The sequence below is a fragment of the Teleopsis dalmanni genome, chromosome X, assembly GCF_002237135.1.
Source record: "Teleopsis dalmanni isolate 2A chromosome X, ASM223713v2, whole genome shotgun sequence".
NCBI classification, from domain to species: domain Eukaryota; kingdom Metazoa; phylum Arthropoda; class Insecta; order Diptera; family Diopsidae; genus Teleopsis; species Teleopsis dalmanni.
Genome location: NC_051848.1, coordinates 89,636,869 through 89,659,513, shown reverse-complemented (window position 1 = coordinate 89,659,513; position 22,645 = coordinate 89,636,869). Strand labels below are relative to the sequence as shown.

The 22,645-nt window shown below is 30.0% G+C and overlaps 4 protein-coding genes across 5 annotated transcripts; 2 read left to right on the top strand and 2 right to left on the bottom strand.

Annotated features, from left to right (window-relative positions):
* Positions 1 to 486: 486 nt before the first annotated feature.
* Positions 487 to 1,086, top strand: LOC119662769. Its single transcript, XM_038072514.1, has 2 exons — positions 487 to 580; positions 649 to 1,086. Exons 1-2 carry the CDS (start codon positions 526 to 528, stop codon positions 1,005 to 1,007), a joined length of 414 nt encoding a protein of 137 aa, XP_037928442.1. The 5' UTR covers positions 487 to 525; the 3' UTR covers positions 1,008 to 1,086.
* An 8,922-nt stretch (positions 1,087 to 10,008) lies between these two features.
* LOC119687239 lies at positions 10,009 to 10,707 on the top strand. Its single transcript, XM_038101498.1, has 3 exons — positions 10,009 to 10,114; positions 10,206 to 10,406; positions 10,476 to 10,707. The coding sequence occupies exons 1-3, from the start codon at positions 10,051 to 10,053 to the stop codon at positions 10,685 to 10,687; spliced, it is 477 nt and encodes a 158-aa protein (XP_037957426.1). The 5' UTR covers positions 10,009 to 10,050; the 3' UTR covers positions 10,688 to 10,707.
* A 6,401-nt stretch (positions 10,708 to 17,108) lies between these two features.
* LOC119662793 lies at positions 17,109 to 17,701 on the bottom strand. 2 transcript variants are annotated; one of them, XM_038072550.1, is made up of 2 exons: positions 17,573 to 17,701; positions 17,109 to 17,459 (listed from the first exon to the last, which is right to left on the bottom strand). In XM_038072550.1, exons 1-2 carry the CDS (start codon positions 17,581 to 17,583, stop codon positions 17,141 to 17,143), a joined length of 330 nt encoding a protein of 109 aa, XP_037928478.1. In that variant the 5' UTR covers positions 17,584 to 17,701; the 3' UTR covers positions 17,109 to 17,140. The 2 variants fall into 2 exon arrangements, with proteins under 2 accessions (XP_037928478.1, XP_037928477.1); XM_038072549.1 differs by having other exon boundaries at positions 17,109 to 17,442; positions 17,578 to 17,701.
* Positions 17,702 to 21,853: 4,152 nt separating this feature from the next.
* On the bottom strand, positions 21,854 to 22,429 carry LOC119687195 (trigger factor-like). The gene is made up of 2 exons (XM_038101447.1): positions 22,338 to 22,429; positions 21,854 to 22,269 (listed from the first exon to the last, which is right to left on the bottom strand). Exons 1-2 carry the CDS (start codon positions 22,387 to 22,389, stop codon positions 21,938 to 21,940), a joined length of 384 nt encoding a protein of 127 aa, XP_037957375.1. The 5' UTR covers positions 22,390 to 22,429; the 3' UTR covers positions 21,854 to 21,937.
* Positions 22,430 to 22,645: the final 216 nt, after the last annotated feature.

Genomic DNA, 22,645 nt, shown 5'->3' with positions numbered 1-22,645 from the left:
CGAGCCTGTTGTTAAAGTCAATGCCATTTATTACCGGGAAAATATTTTGGAAGTTACTTTAGAGCCGTGATCACACAAACATTCCGAACCATTTTGGAACCATTTTGGTGAGGACTAAAAGACCATTTTCAAGGGAAAAGGTCTTTACAGGGAGCTGGAGTGAATAGATACTGAAACAGTTCAATCGCCCAACCCTGTATATATATGTATACATATTTATATATATAATTTATAAATAGAACCATTGTTAATATATTCGGAGAAGTTGAAATTTATTTTTAATAAAATAAGTACAATTAAAAAATAAATAATTTGCTAGAATTTCTATCTGCAAATAAAAATTTTTGCCATGTGTTATGACATAAGGAGCTACAAAATATATGTATGTTTTTATATAAATATTTATTTAAGTTATTTACGTAAACATTTGAAATATTTTTTCTACAAAATTTTATATAAATATGATTTCTAATGTAGTTTTAATGCGAGTCAGTCCGAAACAGCCAGGTTTAAAGAAGCTTCAGTATGAGAATTTATTTCCTTATATTACTAATAAGCTTGAGTGCTAAATATATCGCAGGTAAATTGAAGCATGTACATTATTTATACTGAATAAGTTTCATATGAATTCTCTATTTATTCATATAGCTAATGACGAGTCACCACGTTTTGTAAATGAAGTGTCAGAGGAGTTTGTGCCGAAACGTCACGTAAGACCAGCAATCCAAATTTTACCTGTAGAGCGACGATATATAAAATATAATCCATTTGTTGTACCCAATTCTTCAGTTGAAGATAAAATTGATGTAGTTGCCGATGGCAAAGCTAAATCTTCGGATGTTGCAGAAGAGCGACCGCGCATAAGATATATTAGAGGCCGCATTCCTAGGCGTTATATACATGTTAAGCCTTTACTTGTTGATAATGTTGAAAATGCTGCACTCGTTAAACGTATCAGTGCTGATCTTTCACAAAACTTACCTTGTACAAGACCACAAGGAAAATAACCATGTATCCATTTCATAACTCACACAATAAATACTGAAGTGTTTAATTCAGTATTAAACAGTTTAAAGATTGAAAAACTTTAAATTGAAGAAACATTGAATTATTTTAAAAAATAAAACTAATTGAAACTAATTATCGATATTTTCTGTTTTAAATACATCTAACATAATTATGTATATTCGCAAGAGTTTATCATAAAGAAATCGAATACAAATCGATTTGTAATTTTGTTCTGGCAAAGTTAAGGTCTTTCTGTGGACCGATCTGACTGATTTGGCAAATATATAAAGTTGTTTGACAATATCAATAAATAAACAGACAGAATAAGTATCAGAAATGACACTCACGGGCTGGCGATATTATAATTATAATTATAATATAATTATTATTATAATTCCAATATTCAATCATTTATTTCTATTGGTATTTTTTATTAGCATTTTTATTAGTATTTTTATTAATATTTTTTTTAGTATATTTGTTATCAGTATATTTTATTAGTATATTATTAATTAATATTTTATTATATTTTTTATCAATATATTATTATTATTATAATTTATGTATTCCATTATTGGGTTATATTTTGATCATTTTTAAATAACTGGTTATGACTGTTATTTAAAACACGTCGAACATAAACTGACGTGTTTGGGTTTTATTGCATTCACTCTGATAAGCCTAGGTAGTACCTAGGCGAAACGCGTTAGTGGAAACTAGTGGAGATTGATAGTGTCTATATTTTGAAGCTAAAATAAATACGGACGTACGTGGACGAGTAAGAAGGATTTTATTTTATATAACTTATTTTGTTATTAATTTGATTTCGTTATTTATTTTATTAGATTATTTTATTTTATTTTTATTTTAATAATTGGTACGGCTAGGTATTATGCCTTCCGGGTAAAAATTTCCGGTGACTAGCCTTCAATGTATCCTGGTATTGTAATGTGGAAATACACTGAGGGCATAAGTTTGTGACCATCAAAATGGTTATAAGGCCATGACGGTGACAAATGTTTATAGCATATAGCATTATTTCATATATAGTAATTATATGAGGGTATTGAGGTTTCTGCAGTACCGAAATTAATGCTTTTATTTACGAGTTTCAATGTAGAACGTTTTTTGAATCATATTATGAACTGTAATTTTATTAACTTGAACTTGAGCTCGACCAGTTGAAGAACCTTATGTCATAATTGGACAAATTTTAACAAATAACTATTAATTTTATCATCTAAATGCTTAAAATAAGCATATAATTTAAAGAAATGTAATCATTAATGAAATTAAGAAATTTTAAAATATTCATTTGAAAATTATCTTTTTAATTTTATTATTAATTTTTTATTTAACTACGAATAAGCACTTAACGTGCATATGAATTAATGTACTATTAACATTTGTTAAACTCGAATTAACTTGCGCTCCCTGATTAAAGATACGCTTATGTTATTGCAGACCCCACCAACGAGCTAAAACTGCTAAATAAAAAATTTACTAATAATACCGGTACAGACTTATAACAAATTTCCATAAGCTATGTACTAAACTGTACTAATAGATTATAATACGTGCAAAGTAAGTGTTAAACAACCCAACTTAATGACCCAGTACAGTATACAAAACCCTAAGGGTACGGCTCTACAAAATCATACTGCACATTAAGTACAGTTTGTGTCTCATGCAAAAAGTTTTACCAGAATTTAAAATGTGAAAGAAAGACTACAAATAGTCCAAACCTGAAAAATTCTAATAATTGTGAAGGGATTCATACCTAAAACTCTAGGAGCTAACCTTTGAACAAGTACTCATACACAGGTTAGCTCAGCAAAAGCAAATATAACGTAATCGAACCAAAACAATTTATACTCCGGTAGAACCTATTGTTCCATCTTTTGTTCCAATTCCAATTAATTCTGATATGTTTACCGTTCATGTTGTCAAATCCGTTCTTACAGAAAGAATTTACGAATAATATGTAGCTGAGAAGTTAATCACAACTCTAACCTAAAATATAACCCAGGTAATGTGTACTATGCATATCATAATAAATGAAGTGTTTAAAACACAAAGCCAAGTTATTCCAATTATTACGGCCAAAAAAGCAAACTTTGGAATTTTATGATTGCAATGTAAATGGTGTAAACCTACATTAATTACAATTAATTATTCAATTATACATCCTAATACGAGGCTGCTTTAACGATTCTCGAAAACACACATCTGACATACATAATAAATATATCTTCATTTCTTACTATACGCTCTACTCTGTGTATGTAGATGCTCTAAGTCTATATACAGAGTCTGTACTATAGGCTATTTCAATTTGCCTGAATATCAACGGGTAAACCTTGCTTTATTGTAGCTAAAGTCTAGTTCAAAAAATTATTTTCGGTCCTTAAAGACAAATTTCTCGCCGTTGGTGATTATAATGCGAAAAGTACATTTGGTGCTCAAATTTATTATTATTATTTGTTCGCTACATTTTTATTAATAAATGTCCAGAGGTTTAACAAAAGATTTAAAATGAAATTATCATCAGTTATCAGGGTTTTCCAGCATTTCCTTCACTGTAATACAACGAATTTTTATTTTCTTTAATTTTTTTTCCTCTGTTAGTTAGTATGCCATGCAGTTTAGAGTTTTATTTTATTATCCTATATTTATACGGTCTCTGTCACAATACATATTGCATTTATTTGTAATATGAATTATATATTTTATACTGTTTTACACAGAATTGTTTATATTGAATTGACTCTTTTATATGACTTAATATCAATTTATTTTAAACCCCTAATTAAGCCCCTGAACATTTTTTCACTCTAATAAAAACCCTGAAAATCAAAAAAATTATTTAGTCTCTCTGTCATAATACGTTGTATATCTCAATAAGAATTTAATAAGAATTATTAACTATATCTTATATTATTTTTTACAGAATTTTTTATATTGAGTTTAATAATGGCTTTTAATTGATTTGAATAAATTTGTTTTCAACCCCTAGTAAAACCCGTAAGCATTTTCTCACCTTATTAAAAACCTGGAAAATTTATAAATCCTATATTAAAAGATAAACGTCTAAAGGCCTTTGTTTTTGTAAGTATATCGTAAAGGAACAAAATAAGCATAAAATAAGCATTACTTTTGATGATAACTCTGGAAGAAGTGGAAATTTTGTTAGGCTTATATATGCAAAACAAGTAATATGGATAAAATTATTTTATTTTTTACATGATTGTGAATAAAATTTGTATTTTCAGGCTTTTTCAATAGGCGTTTTCGGTAGCTCGCAAGTATGGTAAAAAACAGCGAGTTACTGGCCTATACTGGCTGAAATGTACGCAAAACAGTAACACTATTTTTTCTTTTTAGGTATGTAGTTGTTTACTGGTCAAACACTTCGGCTAGTAAAGAAAAAGTGTTACCAACGCAATAAACGAACTATAGTGAACCTTCATTGGAAATTCCAATGAATATTGCAATCATATGTCAAAAATCATATATAAAAAAAAATACAAATAAAATTTATAAATTTCATATATTTGAAAATTGGGAAAAAAAGTAAAATTTCAGTTTTATTCTGAAATTTCCAACAATCTTACCATTCCTTTTAATTCTGTATTAATGCCAGTGAAGCCAACTCTTAACACTGATCCATCGTGACTGGTTTTTGGAAGAAAATGGAAACTTCCAGTCAGCTGTTTATTATATGTAATTGTTGCGAGTGAATAAGTAAATTTAAATATTTTACAGAAGTAATTTTTTTAATAAAATTTGTGAAAATGACGGAAAGGTTACTAGTTGTTAAGAAATCAGTCGTTAATTATTTATTAAGGAATATATTATTTCTGTATTATGTTAATTAAAAAAAGCAGACATACCGAAACTCAAGCCTTCTATGCTATCGCTCTATGCTGACGACACTTGTATTGTGTACTCAGACAAAATAGCCTGCAATGTCTCCAACACCATACAGGGTCACATTGACGTGCTTTTTCAGTATTTTAAAAAGTGGAAAATAAAATTGAACGCAGAAAAGACTCGGGCAATTTTCATTAAAGGTAGAAGAACAAAAAATAGAATGGGCCGATACTCTCAAATACCTAAGCATAACCTTTGATAACAAGCACTCCTGGAAAGCACATTTCAAGTCCAAACGAGCTCAAGCTGCCCGTATATTACACTCCCTTCACCCGCTCATCAGCAGCAAAAAGCTAAATATAAAGAATAGAGTTAGCATATTTAAGCAGATTATTAAACCTGGACTACTTTATGGCAGTATTGCGTTTTGCCAAGCGCCAAACTCAACTTTAAAAATTCTTCAAAGAGGGCAAAATATTGCCTTAAGAAAACTGGTTAACGCCCCATGGTACGTAAGAGGAACGGATATCCACAGAGATCTGAGAGTCGATTCAGTCGAAAACAGTGGCGTAACTACAGGGAAGCAACTGGAAGCAACGCTTTCGGGCCCCCGAATTTAGGGGGCCCCACTATAAATTTTTGTATTCATTGTATTTCTTTTTAATAAATTTTCAAAAGTGGGACGAAACGTTTTTTGTTGGAATAACTTCATATTGCATTTTATAAAAGATACGTAAATTTTAAATTTAAAGTACATAATATGTACATATGTACTTCAAATAAAATATTAAACCCATTTATGAAATAAAAAAGTTTTTCTAAGAAAAATATGTGTCTTGATCGAGAGTTTATATGGAAGCTATATCTAAATTTAAACCCATTTGAAAATAATTTTGTACGTTGTCTTTTGCAAACATCAGTACTGTATACACCATTAGGGTGCCATTAAGGTATATGGGCAATTTTTTTTTCGTAAAATCGGTTGACGGCACCCCCCAGATCGGTTCATTTTACTAAAAAAATAATCTGTGTAAAATTTTAGTTCAATTGGATAAGTGGAAATGGTGCCCCAAGAGCCTCATTGATTGCTTATATCTCCGACATATTTAATTTTACATAAAAACTGTCTTCCTAAAAGTTATAGATCTATTAAAAATAAACAATTTACTCATACAAAGTTTTTCTGTATTTCTAATAGTTATTGAATAAAACAAAAAATAAGTTGAAGTCACCTGATTGCTAGCTTTGAAAGTACTATGAATGTAATTCTCCGCTTCAGCTTTACAAAAAATTTAATATTTCTAAAAAATTTAAAATAAATTCAATATTTCCAAAATTTAATCTTTCTAATAATAAAAAAGTACTAATTCTAGGTTTGTCCGACATAATTTTTATTATTTTATTTACTTTGCTGGAGCAAAGTATCCTTATTACAACTTGGAAAACGACGGCGATAATCGTTATTTCAGTTCAGTTATTTTTGCGCGATCTATTGATACTGACTTCGTTGTCATCTCTATCTATATTCAAATTTGAAACCATCTTTTTCTTTGTCTCAGGTGATATATTTAAATCCAAAAAAGCAAAATGAACAAGCTTTGAGCGTAAATACCAAATACAAATTTTTGATATTGACTGAGAATAGAAAGAAGATTAAAATCTTGAAAATGAGCTTTGACTGATGACAAAGCATTAAACCATACTTCGACATACACTTTAGTAATAAATATACATATATCGCAAAGAGCATTTTCTTCTTCTGTAGATAATTTGAACTCTTTCCTAAATAAAAATATTTTTAATACATGCATAACTTTCACCATCCATCTTGCATGATGTATAGCTCCAGGAGGTCGAAACTTTATGGTACAGTTCGGCTTTTCTCCTAAAAACATTAATGCAAGTTCCAGAAGTTCCCTATAATCATCTCTTGGTTGGTTATCCTTACGAATCTTATAAAGGAAACTTGTAATTCGTACCACATCATCCTTATTTAACGATTTTCTTACTTTTTCATTTTCTAAGCCGACTGTAAAGTTATCAACGTTTATTTTCGGGCAAAACTTCTGAAATCGTTGAAATAGTTCAACATTTGGGCTTTCAGACTTGTACACTTTTTAATGTAATCACTTTGAATTAAAATTCACTTCGCATTCCAATGAATAATACAGAAACTCACTTATGTATATAACTATACAAGTATTGGACTTATTTTGTAAGAAATTTAGTAGACAATTCATTCATTGAACTTACCTAAATTTAATATGGGGATTTCAGCTTGTATTTGCTTTTATTCAATAACTATTAGAAATACAGAAAAACTTTGTATGAGTGAATTGTTTACTTTAAATAGATCTATAACTTTTAGGAAGACAGTTTTTATGTATAATTAAATATGTCGGAGATATAAGCAATCAAAGATGCATTTTATGGAAAAAATTGTTATTTTCCAATCTTTGAGGCTCTTGGGGCACCATTTCCACTTATCCAATTGAACTAAAATTTTACACAGATTATTTTTTTAGTAAAATGAACCGATCTGGGGGTGCCGCGGTCAATTTTCCGACTTTCGAAAATTAATGGCACCCTAATACACCATATTCCATTTGAATACCTTTATTAAAAACGGAGAAACCTTATATCCGATTGTTAAGTTTATATCACAGCTACAAGAAATAGACGTCCAATTTCAATCAAATCAAATGGTGAACAGGGTGCGCTCCCGAAAAGTATGTGTATAAAGTTTTATTCGAAGAGTTCAAAAGCTGAGAGAGTAGTTTGAACTGTAAAAGTATACTGATATATACTTAATGGTATTTCCGAAGTTTCCTTTAATGCGTTACGAAAATATTGACAAACCTTATATACCCTTTTTACATTTTTTCGTGTAAAGAGTATAAAAAGAGGGGCCCCTTAGTATGTTGGTAGGGGCCCCTTAGTTAGAATTTGCTTACAGGCCTAAAAAATGTAGTTACGCCACTGGTCGAAAAATACATTAAAGATCATGCTCTGAAACTGTTTAATATAATTGACAGTCAGAATAATCCAACTCTCAGCATCCTAAAAATACAGCGTAATTTGATAAACACAGGTAAATACAAAGACATCAGATCCATCCTATTATAAAGCCCCGTATTCAGTTATTCTTAGTGTGACTTAAAACTGTCCACAGATAAAATAGAGTAAAGGTGCTGATTCACCAACTCAGACATCTGAATATCAATATTAAAAAAAGCAATATATAAATAAATACAAAATAATCTTTAAAATGAAAGCAAATACTGCTCATTTAACATCAACTAATGATGTTAGAGGTTTGAAAATTTTATAAATAAATTTACTTTACAAAAAACTTTTTCGTGAAATTTAGCCGCAAATTTGTTAGGTTAGGCAGTGATGCCAAGTTATTCTTCATCACCAAAGTTGTCCTATTGAAGTATTCATGTCAAAAGAATACACCTAATGTGTGTGAAATAGTGGACAACAAGAACAAAGCAATATTTGAGTAAAAAGTAATGTCGTTCAATGTACCAAAAAAAGTTATTTGAAATAATTCTTCTTCTTCTTCTTGTTCTTGAGTTAGTCCTATTACACACTTTTACTCTATAATGGCTGGGGGGCTTATCACTACCCCACACTAGGCTTTAACTAGGCTAAGGAATCATATCATTTATTTGTCATTTAGTTGATGACGGACCTTAAATCAGCATATCTTCCTGAGAGTCCAGAAGTGGACTTGAGGATTGTTAGGGCGGGGTTAAGTAGCGTATCAAATTTAGTGAATAATTTTAGAGCTCTGTCTCTGATATATTTTTTCACTGAGTCAATCCTAAGATCTCTATGTATGTTTGTTGATCTAATATACCATGGAATCTTAAACAGTCTTCTTAAAGACTGGTTTTGAGCTATCTGTAATTGCTTTAAGGTAGTATTTGAGGCTTTGCTATATGTAACACATCCATACAGTAGTGCTGGTCTAATTACTTGCGTATAAAGTAACGTTCTGTTTTTAAAATTGAAGTGATAATTATTAAATAGCGGTTTTAATAAATGTATAATCTTAGAGCAGCTATTCCGTTTGTATTTCAAATGTTTAAGCCAATTGAACCGTTTGTCAAAAGTGACCCCCAGATATTTCATGTTATTTGAAATAACGAGAAGAAAATAATATAACTTTCGTTAACAATTGTTAGAAACCAAAGGAAGTAAAGGACTTCGGTTAGTACAGCCAGTAAAGATTATTGAATAAATTTTAAAATTAATATTTGTCTTTTCAGAAAAAAACCCAGATTTCTGGAAAGTGCATTACCAGAAAAATTTTTCAAATTTTATATGTATTTTATAAATTTCAATATTTATTTCTTCACATGTTTAATTTAAATTTTTATAAAATTAGATATAAATTAAATTTTATATATGTATATATATATTTTATTTAAATATGTTAATATGTTTTATGTATCTATCACTTAATAAATTAATAAACACAATAACTTTACTAAATACTAATTTTTGTTTGTTTACTTTTTAGATATAAAATATATGACAAATATTTCAAATTTTGGTAATTTCCCTTGTGGGAAATTTATTTTTAAGGGTTGGGCTAATTATCCTTACTTTATTTTTAAGTAAGTTAAAGCTCTTTGTATGGTTAAAGAAATTTACTTAGTAAATTATACCTACTAAGTAAGCAATGGAAACATACTATAAGTTAGCTGTTGTTGCAGTTGTTCTAGCTTAAAAATGATAATGTATTTGATTATCAAGAAAATAGTAACTGTTTGAATTGTACATGTAGTGGCGGTCTATATACTAGTTGTACAATCAGGCACATGTAGGAGTATTTTTACTCGCTTATATTAATAATTATAAAAATTACTTCTTAAAATTTGAGATACTTAAGTTTATATTAATAATTTGTTTATTAGATAAATGAGCATATAAATATCTTATGTATCTAATGTTTAACGTCAATTCAAGAACATCAGCTGTTCAAATATTTCGGCACACCACATGAACACGAACAGTTATGCATTATATAAACACTAAATATATAAATTCGCAATTATTCTAATATAAATAAATTCAAACCAAAAATATTTCATTATTCTTTGAGAAGTTTGTAAATATAACAAACGTTGTAGAACAACGTTTTTGCAGAACAGCACAATGAAAATAATTTTACCATTATTTTATTTAGCAACATTTTGCATAATTGCTAATACACAGATAGGTAAACATTATAAAATTTTAAATCTATTTAAATAACCTATGCATTGTAATATTAATATACCTTATATTGTTGTAAATTTATTCATATAAAGCCATGCGACCCCCACAAAAGTCTATAGTGCCGGCATATTATGATTATTGTTTTACTGGTTGTGATCTTACTTGTCCTCAATTGGTATTTGGAGTAAAATGCGTGTTCAAAAATGGTTGCCGGAGAGGATATTTCTGTGGTTCTGGATATGTGAGAAATGTCAACTCACATAATGAATGTATATCCGAAGACAGGTGCAAGCGTAAGTGAGATAATTTAATTTCCAATAAGAAGATGTAATCAACACAAATTCTTGATTTTTTCATCGCAGTTATGTATTGTAGTGTACAATATAGGAAGAACTATGCTTTTTGTGAAAAGAATTGTCAAAACGTTATACAAAAAACTGAGTGTAAAAATGATTTTAGTAAACCGCGGCGCTCAGGTTACTTCTGTTCTTCTAGCTTTGTGCGACGTACAGATGAACACAGTGAGTGTATACCAGAGAGATTATGTCATGAAGCCTTGCATCATCACGGTTAATTGAAAAATGTTATATAAAAATAAAATTAATACTAATCACAACCATCGTTTTTGCCAAATTAATTCACATTTTTTGATAGGCTTAAGGTCAAAAATAATGTTTTAATGATATTCTTTTGTTGGTAACTATATTTCTAAAAACGCTAACTTCATTTTTAATAAGAACATATACAAAATAAATTATTGGATTATCAGGTATTAATCTAGTCCACTTTATAACTATACCTCGTGACAATTAAGGTATCTTAAATGATTGATTTGAATTATTTCATCAAGTGTCTGATCAACAAATTGACTGATGTACAAAAAGTTTTTACTTAATAAATTAAGACTTTACACCAACAATATTTTCTATTTAGATAGGTGTATTTAACATATAATTAGAAACATAATATAAATATATTTGAATGATATTATATTTATATATATATACCAAAAAAATGATTCATCAGAAAACTATTAATATCTACAAAGCAATTTATCCCATTAGCTTAATTCGTTAATTATCTCCAATCATGTTTCTGTATGTAACTGAGTTCGAATGTTACGATGATTCAAAATTAATTTTCTAAAGCTTTTAATAATTTTTACAGAAAACCTCAATTACTATACTATTTATTGATATTCAGATGTCTGAGTTGGTGAAACAGCACCTTTACTCTATTTTATCTGTGGACAGTTTTAAGTCACACTAAATACGGGGCTTTACGGGGCTTTATAATATGATGGATCTGATGTCTTTGTATCTGCCTGTGTTTATCAAATTTCGCTGTATTTTTAGGATACTGAGAGTTGGATTATTGTGACTGTCAATTGTATTGAACAGTAAATTTTTTTTTGTTAATATTTATAAATGAGTTTCAAACATTTTTTCTACAAAATTTTACATTTTTCATGTACCGTAGTGCTAATATCCGTTTCTGAACCGAGGTAATATCATGTTTCCACTGTTAACTTAGTAAGTTATTTAGGTAATTTTAAGATTTTGTCATTTCCACTGGCATAAGTTACTTATTGCATGGGAAAGCGTCTGAAAGTTCTTTGAGTTGTAAGAGAGCTTCTGCTTTTTTTTAAATAGACTTCACTTAATAATATATCACACACAAAATTAATTATATAAATGAAATATTGAATCATTTATATATATATATCTTACATATCCATCACATATTCAATTAATACGGCAGACGGCTAAAATGCCATAGCTGTAAGCTTTATATATATAATATAATTGTTATTAATTTTTAAGTAATACAACAAATTTAAAATAAAAAATTATTCAATTAATAAAAACCTGAGTTCGGAACGTAGTGCACAAAATAGCACACTGCACTGTGTGCGTGGATTCAAATTTTTAAATATGCACAGGGACTTTTGAGGTGTTAAGCAAAAGAATATGCGCACACACATTTTAGGGTTGTTAAAGGGTAGTTCAATCATATAGCGAAGCATATAAGATGGATCAAGTATGCAGTCTAAACTACTGGAATCATTTATAAGACTGGGCAAATAATTCCAAAAACTTGCAGAAATGCAGGACGAAGGAAAAAGGCGCTCTATACACCAACTAACGAGAGATGCTACAGAGAATATAAAATCATTGTACGAGTTGCCTGTGAGCAGACGGAGGAGGTTGAGGATATTTTTAAGCAAGACTCAATAATTACCATTAATAAACTGGCAGGTGACCAATCAGATGGATTAAGTAGAACAGGCAAATTATTAATCCAACTAGGGAAAAAAGGGTTGCATGGTCAAACACATGTGTTTAAAGACAATATCGACAAAATACTTGGTGACCAAGCAAATATTAAAAGTCTAACACAACGTATTGGCGTCGTTTACAAAGATATCGGTGAAATCACTACGAAAGGGTGATATTGTAGAGGCAATCAATACGCAGTTAGATAAGAATATTACATAATTAGAGATTATTAGCCTATGGCTTGCATATGAAGGCGCGCAAAACGCCACTATCCTTTTACCCGTAAAAAACGCAAAAAAACTTTTAGAGGCAGATAAAATAAAAATATAATGGGTGGTTTGCTGTATTAGACTTCAAAAGACGTTAACCAGATGTTTTAAGTGCTAAGATCATGGACACATAGCTAGACAATGCAAAAGTGAAACATATCGCTCGAAACAATGTAGAAAATGTGGGGTGAAAAACGAGCCATTGTGCATGCTCTGGGAAGACAGAAATCCAAATCAGTGCAAACATGTTGTAGGCAACAAGTCTCGTCTTTAGGAGAGCAGTGATAGACAAAATGCATGAACATAGTGCAAATTAATCTAAATCACTGCAAAGCCATCCAGGATCTTCTGAAACAAATGGTAGAGGAGAAAAAGGTAGACACTGCTTTAATTAGTGAACCGTACAAAAACAAAAATGATAGATCATGGGCAAGCGATAAAACAAATAATGCTGCAATTTGAGGATGAGGCAGGTTTTGTTGTCGCTGGTGTAGTGTCTATTGATATGTTGGTGGACGAAATGCTAAAAGTCTACAGTAAAGGCGGGAAATCTGTGAACAACATAACTCCATCCAAGTTAAAAGGAAGGAGAGAGAGATTTTAGTAGCTGCATGGCAAGGCAAATGGGAAAACTTCATCAAAGGTAGATGGACCTTCTTACTTATACCTCTAATCGATGTATGGTTGAAACGAAATCATGGTGAGACAAACTATCATCTAACGCAGCTTTTAACCGCGCACAAAGGTCACCGAAAATATCTGTTCAGATTTGGGCACGATAATTCCTCTTTCTGTCCAAACTGATTAAATGAAGATATCGAGCACGCAATATTTTACTGCAGCCGATTCAATCCGATTAGTTCATGTTTGCCAGGTCCGGCACATATTAAACGATATATGTTAGCAACAGAGGATAACTGGAATACACCAAGGAGGAATATCGTATCCGTAGAAAATGAATTAAGAAGAATCGAGCGAATAATAAGAAATGCTGAAAACAATGAAGGAGTAGCGTAATAGCTAACCAGTCCCGTAATGTAATACTTAAGACTGGCAACAACTCCTTGGATGCAATCGCAAGATGTGCGTTTTAGCGATTGCACCCAAGGGTGCAAAAAAATTACTTGGATTTCATAATTTTGTTTAAAATAGTAAATATTAGGTCTGTAACATAAGCTACTCGTAGTAACTTTGAGTAACACTGTGTATACAGAAGTGCGTTCTACCAGCAAATTTTCGAGTAAATGACAGCACCTGAGAGAGCGTAACATCCCTGTCGAAAAAGGAAAATGCTAACAGACTTTACTCGTACATTTTATATCAAGTAAGATTTATGTGGATGTGTGAATCAGATGTTTTGGTTTGAGTTCAAACTTTTGAATTGTTAATTTGCACAGCACTGATGTTCTCCCTAGACGTTACACAAAGCTGTTCCATGAAAACCTGTATAAAGAGCGTAATCTAGCTTATTTATGTTACGCTCTCAGTTTATACTTTACTTGTGTTTTACTTGAGTTTTACTACGAGTAGCTCGTGGAACAGACCTATTATTTTATAGTATAGCAAAGAATTGAAAGAATTGATATTTGCGTTCATTGAGATTGTAATGTATGGTATGTTAAAAATTGCATAAATTTAAATATTATATTCAAAGTAATTAGTTTTAAGTATTTATAAATTAAACTGAAAATTACAAATGCCTTAACGTTAGTTGTATTTTAACTTAAAATAGATTTAACATTTTAAATGCAAATTCAGTAAGTGATCTTAAAGTATTTATTTGGGCGGTTTGCACGGGTCATAAAATAGATATTTTTCTTCCTAAAAAATGTATAATTAAAAGAAATAATAAAAAAAATTAATAAAAATAAAATATGTTTCGATAAGAAATTTAAAAATTAAATTATTAAATTATTTTAAGAATTTTGTTAAATTTAAGCTGTAATTGAAGATAAAAAATTAAGCTAAACCTAATAATATAATAAATTTATGTTGCTGTATTAAATATTTGAGTAGTTTTTTATATTTAATATTATGTCAGTACTTATGTAACAAGCAAATAGATAAAAATTCTTAATTAACCTTAATATGTATAGCATTTTATTTTCATATGTCCAAAATTGATATTTTTGATTTTTTTCACTAGACTGTTAAGAAATGCTTCACTTAGCACTGTATTTTTAAAGGACACATCGGTATTGAGCAAAACGAGAAGCCAGATGAACTTGCAAAGCAAGGATCAAGCTATAATTTCTGTAGCCCAGAGCCCAGAATACCACTAAGTTACAATATGATGGCAGCCTATGTCTATAAATGGATAACCTCACTTCATCTTAATAGATGAAGAGAGTTGAGCACTTGTAGATAGACCAAACTCATGTTGCCGAAACCGTGGGCCAGGGAAGCGATAAAAGTGCTTAGCTATTCGCGGAGCACTCTAAGCTAGCTGACCTCACTAATTACTGGACATGGCAACTTCAAGTATCACCTCAAAAAGATAACTCTTGCTAAGGAAGACACTTGCAGACTATGTCTAGAAGAAAAGGAAACAGCGGTGCATATATCGTGCCAATGCCCAGCACTGGCAAGTAGGAGGAAGACTGTCTTGGGACACCATTGGGTTGGTGATGACTTGGCAGGAAACCTCAAGCTAAATGAGCTGCTTGCATTAACAAAAGATGTAGTTATGCGAACGGAAGCCACCCCAGCTTTAACTCAATAACAATATCGAAGGACGAAAAAGTACCCAAGTAATTTCGTGGTCTACTTCGACTAATCCTTCACTTCAGTGGGGTCACTTGTTGGACAGTACGCTGTCGCAACGTCCCACCATATATATAGCACTGTATTCTTTCTTGGCTATTCCATATTTCAATTTATGCGAGTACGTTGAAGCAATTTGAATCAATTGAATTTCAAAGTAATATTAGCAGGACCGATAATCTTTATTTATTGCATTTGGAAACGAAGGCTCTTTCTCTATCAAATGCATGTACCTATTCATAAACTAGTGATATTTTATATTACAATAGAGTTTTCATTAACATAATGAAATTATTTTTTATTTCCTTGCTTTAAATTAATAAACCCTAAATTAAGTAATTTAAGCAATAAATATGCATCAAATAATAAAATCAAATATCAAAATATAAATAGAAAATCACTTCTTCAATGAAATATTTGGCCTTAAGACCAAACATAATGCAAATCAAATGTTTTCCGTACTATTTTGTTATGATATGCGTCATAATATGTTGTGCCTTTTAAATTATCATTTCACACAAATGTGCAGTAGACAATTCGTCTACGCACATTTTATTATTTTATAAAAATGGTTCTAGAAGTCATTATGTGACACAACCTTTTATGGTCTTATAGCCAGCTAAATTTCCAGGAAATATAACTTTACACTTTGGTGCTGTAAACGGCCATGCGATTTCCCACTGCTGCAGTGTTCTTATGTCGGGTTATCTAAAGAACCGTGTTTTATTAGACTATCTGCAAAACGTTAACACAGACGCTTTGATAACGAACATTCGTATAAGCTGACAGGTTATCGAAATTTACTTTAAAAGAATCATGTACTCTAAAAGGTTTCGTAAAGGAGATTTAAATGATGTTGTATACCACACCCAATATCGAAGTCCAAAAAATATATTGTTTACGTTTATTTCGAAGCCACAAAATTGTTCTTCGACATCTTGACGATGTCAATAATTTTTTTTGTGGTCATCTCAAACAATTTAATAGGTTTTTGTCTTGCTTTCTAGAGTCTCTACCTTTACCTAATGGTGGATTCGTTGCCTTTTTCGGCAATGGTCGTATACTGATCTTCTAGTCTATGTACAATCCAACGCTAATCCTTTGGTACCACAACGGGCCATTATTTGAGCTCAAGTGGGCTTTCTTGGTACACAAGGCCGCCACTCCAACCTAATTTAACCAAAACTAAGGTTTCTTATCCTCATATTCTTGTCACTTACTCTTATTAGGCAGTTGACTGAATAGTTTTTTATGTTATAAAATTTTTATCGATTCAGAATTTATCTAAGTAGATAGCATTGCTATGTTTTATGAGTTATGTGTATTACTCACTGTACATTATAATACATTTGTACTATGTACTTATTTGTCACAAAATACTTAAGAAAGCTGAATAGCAAAATTTGCAATGTCTTTTCTTTTAAATTAATTACCTGAATAATGAGAAGCTAAAAACAAACATAACTGAATTATAATTTGATTTTTCAAAATATAATTCAGTTTTGTCTTCCTACAACTTTATATGCAATGTTTTGTTTCGAGTTGAAATGATATTCGATAGTAGCAAATCTAACAAAACAAGAATAAAAAATTAGTCAACTTTTTTAATAAAAACTTGTTAATAATTTTTATATTTATATATATATTATATATATATATATATATTATATATATATATATATTTATACATATATTATTTATATATTAAGTTTCAACTTAAGCTTCTGGTGCTGGCGCTGGTGCCACACTAATAATGGGTTTGATTGGCTTATTGAAACACTGGTATTCGGGGATGCATTCACTATTTGGAGCATCACGCCTAACATGACCATAAGCGCAGAAGTAACCACTTGGGCACTGAAAGTAATTGACTTGTAAGCACTTTGTGCCCTCACGTATATTATCACAGTTGAGTTCGCAGTCTGTATTACAATCGCTCCAGTAAACACTTTGAAGAGGATATGGTAAGATTCGAATTAGATCCTTTAGCGGTGCAACTTGAGCTGCTCCTGTTTGTGCTAAATTGATGAAATAAATAATCAAAAGATGGCATTTTAATCATGAAAAAGACCAAAAACAAATTATTTTTGTTATTCAAAATAAATTTATATAATCAATTTGTTTCAAATTAATTTGAATATGTGTTGTCAAACCTTCATCAGCAGCTAATATGAGATATACCAAATTCATCAAGCAAACAAGTTGAATAAAAAATTTCATCTTAAGGCTTTTAAGCTAAAATTGCAAAATTGTAATATTAATTATTAAATTATTTTTAAAAAATAATGGTACCTTTAATTTTCCGTTGAAATTTATACAAAAATTTAAGTCAACAATAAATATTTAAAAGAAAAAAACCTAAAATATTTAAATATATCTTATCTTTGTTTATTTGCACAGATGTCATTGTTGAAATGATGTTTTTAGAAGTCGAAATATTCTTAATCATAAAAGTCTTAATCAAGGGTAAAAGCATCTGGTCTGAATAAGTATTTTGCAACATTTTTGTATGATTTCTTAACAATAAGAAAGACAAATGACCTCAGCAAAAAGTTCATTTTTTTAAAGGTTCAATGTATATGTTAGACTTCTGAATTAACAAAATTAAAAGTCACAAAATGATGTAGGATTTATTTTTCTACTAAAATTTTTTTTAAATTTTTATTCGAAACATAATAGTTATTAAAAAATGGTCATCAAAATTCATTATATTAAACAAAAAGAATTATTTAAGGTTAATTTTTTCTTGCCAATAGAAATATTTTTTTATTTTATTAACAATTATTATTTACTATTATTATTTTGTCGAAAGTGACGCATAATATGACGAAAAGAAACTATTTAAAAGTTAGAAGGGTGTCGAATGGAAATGAAAAGACAACAGCAAACATTTTAATTAAAGTATTGATGTTTGACTAACCCTACAACGCTGTTTCAAGTATTGTTTCGAATACCCATCATCAGTGGTCTTAGGAAATATTTAAAGTTTTTAATTAATTTATAGTCCGCATATAATTTGATTGGACTGCAAGTGCCATGCCAAGAACTTGTGCCTGTCAAATTAGAAGTAATTGTGTTTTTTTTTCAAGTAGACAGGGCTGCACAAACTTTCAATGCTCAAGTTCTAGGTTTTATGTCACTTATTTATTTAATTAGTGACACTTATCAAAGCACTTGCCGTGCTTTAAATTAGAATGAGCTTATAAACTACAGCTTTATTTGAAAACACAAGTTCAACGAATCGAAAGTTAATTCCTGAGGTCACCTATTTTTATTTCAATGCTATTCTTTCTGCAGAGTCACCTATTATGCATATTTCTACTTACTAAATGCAAAGCGCTTTTTTGGGTGCAATTTTACAAAGCTATGCAAATGTTGCTTTACGAGTTTGCGAATCGTGATTAGGAAAAGCGGACTAAAATTATTGTTCGTCTTTCCTTTAATTCTAATTTTTCAATGTTAATTCTTTTTGCCAAAAAGAAACTATTTAAAGTTAAAAGGGTTCGAATAGAAATAAAAGGACAACCACAAACACTTCAGTTAATTTAATGAAGTAATTAATTAAAATTTTTGTTGTCTTTTGATTCCTATTCGAAGCCTTCAGAAAGCAGTATTTTTGTGATTATAAGTCAAAAAAATTAATTTTATATCAACGTGTAACTCATTTTTGACTACTGTATATGTACTTTCCTTTTATTAAATTTTAAAACATATGACATCTTCAGTGACTACTCCATGAGATATAACATATGTATAGAGTATGCATTCTACATTTACGTTTATTCATTCCAGATTTACAGTTCTAAGAAATTGAAATTTAATGCGTTGACCAAAAAGTATACGCTATTTTTCTGATTTTGACTTTATAGTTTAAAACATATTATTCTTCTGGTAGTTAATTTTCGTTAAGATATTAGTTGACTAATATCTTAATAATACTAATGTATTATTTTGTTGTCAAATCAAATATTCATTCTAATAATTACTTTTGTATATATTGCACAACACATATTGAAAAAATTGCAGGATACAGTGAAATTTCGGGAAGAATTTTATTGCTACTCTTCTTACAGTGATCGATCTGTTAACGAAAAAGTTCTCATAGAAGTATGCATATATCATCGTGTAATCAAGCAGTTCTAGTGTATTCTATATTAGTGTAATCAATTAATTTTGCATTTAAAACGGTTCTTGAGTAATAAGAATCTCTGAATGAGATCTCTGAATGAGAACTCTGAATGCGATGTTAAAATAGCTTAGCTTTTTCCTTCTTCGCGTTTTGGAACACAGGTGTATCACAGGCAATTGTAGGGCGCGTGAGGTAGCCAGAATGGATACTTTTGAATTGCATTAGCAATATAGGTATAGAACAGGTAAGTTCGAGAGTGAAATGATAAACGGTATTCAGAAATCTGTAGTAAAGTTAGTTGCTCTAACATATAAAAATATTAAACTATTCAACTGATACTAGTGTAGTGGTAGTAATACTGACAGTTCGCTGTCGATTAGGTAACCATGCTGACTAAGGACCCATATTCTTCATATTCCAATCCTAGACAACCGAAAGAGAGGACAATTTGTATTTCAGTGCTTTATAATATATTTGAAGTCAAGTTAGTCAATGGTTTGGTAGGATCATTTTTATAATTCAATTTGACCTATATTGCGTTTCAAATAATCATACTCCTATGCGAGAATTTTAATGGTTAAAGTACTTACTCTCTATACGATATATTTTTTAAGAAATCAATGATAATGTGCTTATATGTAGACATTGCAGTATTTACTATTTTTCGATCAAGTCTTTGTTAATGGAGATGCCTCCAAATATTGTAAATTATGGAGTACGCTTATATTACTCTAAAATCTAATATTTTTGAAAATGAGTGGATGAAACTAAATGTATAACTAAGAACATGGATTATACTGCCTAAATTAAGAAATATCTGTATTTTTGTACATCACTGACATCAAGAACAGCATAAATAAGACAAAAACAGGCCTTTGGCTGCTTAAATTAAATGTGGAGATTATCCCAGACATCGCGCCAAATTAAAATCAAATATTTAACTCAAACATTAAGTTCACCATCCTATATGGATGTCAATCATGTAATGCCGCGTCAAATGACATCAACACCCCACAAGTCTCCATTAACCAGTCCTTCCGGAAAGTGTTCTGGCCAAACACGCTATCAAATGAAAGTCTATGGTCCATCACTAACCAAATACCATTTAGGATTGAGATAATAAACTGTAAGTGGGACTGGATACGCCATACTTTGTGCAGATCAATCAATGACACGACAAAAACCGCGATCGAGTGGAAACTCATGAATAGCCGAAGAAAGGGTACACCGACGCACACCTGGAGAAGACAAACGGATACAGAAGTCTTACGTATGTAGAAAAGTTGGAGCTAAAGCTTTTAACTTCGAAATGGTAAAATTTTATTGCGGCCCTATGCTGCTCCTAAGAGTTAAAGGAATTTGTGTATATATATATATTTTTGTACAATACAGATAATATTTTATATAGATAAATCAGTGGAACTGAAAAAAAACTTTCAAAACTAATGTAATTTCGCAATGTCACTGTTAAGCATTTATCTTCTAAGATTTGTAGGTGCATCTGTTTTATTTTTATTGTGCATTAGAACTGATTTTTGTGGAAATATATAGAATTATCATTTTATATCAAATCTCAGAACGGTTACAGGCTCCTCGGAGAGGTATGCAGATCTGAGGTCAATTATTGCTTAGTCTGATGAAGTGATAAACAATAATCTAGTCGAGGCGTAAAGAGGGGTTTTGTTAAGAAAGAGTTAAGAAAGAGTAAAAGTGCTTAAGTGCACTGGCTCAAATAGCTTCAACATAATAACATAATAATGAATGTTTTTTTCCTACATTAATCACAAAAATCATGGAGCTAGTGTCAGGTTTATTTTTTAGTCCATTCACATTAAGCAATGCATTTCATATGTATTTTATGCAGGACTCCATAAAGTTCATAAAGAATTTAGTCAATATTATCAAGTTATTCTGATCAAATAAAAAATATATATGAGCTGGGAGTTGCGTGTATCTCCCAATATCACTTTAAGTAATTTGAAACTTCTCGAAATAGTCTATATAATTATGTTGTTTTGATATGTTATAGGGATGCATACATAGTGATGTATACATATATGATATAGTACCATATAAATTGTTGATTACAAAAAAACTTTTGAAGTAAAAAATGTTGTTGTTTTCAATAGCATTTTAAAATCAGACTCGTTTTGAGTTTTCGCCGATCACCGAAAATTGTTGAAATACTCGAAAACAGTTTCTTCAAAAATAATAGTTTTTTTTTTGTACTTGAATAAAGTAAAAGTCATCTTTATACCACAACACATCATTTACTATACACATTAAAAATAATTTATCAATTGTACTTTGTGCATTTATTAAAATTTGATTACAAGTTAATGAATTTTCTTATTGCTCTGATAATGGAACCTATTGGATTTCATTTAGATTGTTTTATTAGATTCAACTGGGTCATCAATATCAATTACAATAACATCATCATCATTCAGCTCATCAACAACGTCAACGTCACTAGCTTCGGCATCTGCACCATCTTCCTCAACATTCTCATCATCCTCGTCATCGTCATCATTCTCATCATCGACTTCATTATCACCTTCATTTGGTTCGTCAGCTGCACTATTTTCTTCTTCTTTAGGTAATTGTGGAAATGGTACTGGTCTTGCAATCAACCAGATTGGAACTCTACGTTCAAGTGTTTGGGGTGCTTCATTAACGGCAGATTTGGATTTTTTTACTGCAGCTTGAGCATTAGCTGCAAAATTTAATTTTTAAGTTTTAGTTTAATTTCTACATTTTTTTCAAAAAAATTGAAAGCACTACCTGCAGCTAAGATTGCCACTAAAACAAATAATACACTGCAAAAAAATTTCATTTTGTGTTTTTTTTTTGTACTAAGACACTTTTAATTTTATATTAATCTTAATTGTTAATTGTTAATCTATTGTTTCTAGACTGCTTTGTTAGGGAATATGAAGTGTGGTTTTATAGTAAACATATTTGTATTTAGTCGGATATCTATTAATTATTTTAAAATTAAAAATATTAAAAATATAAATAAATGTATAAATATTTGTACAATATTAATTTTAATACTTTTTTGTTATTATAATACTTTTTATTCTTATAGG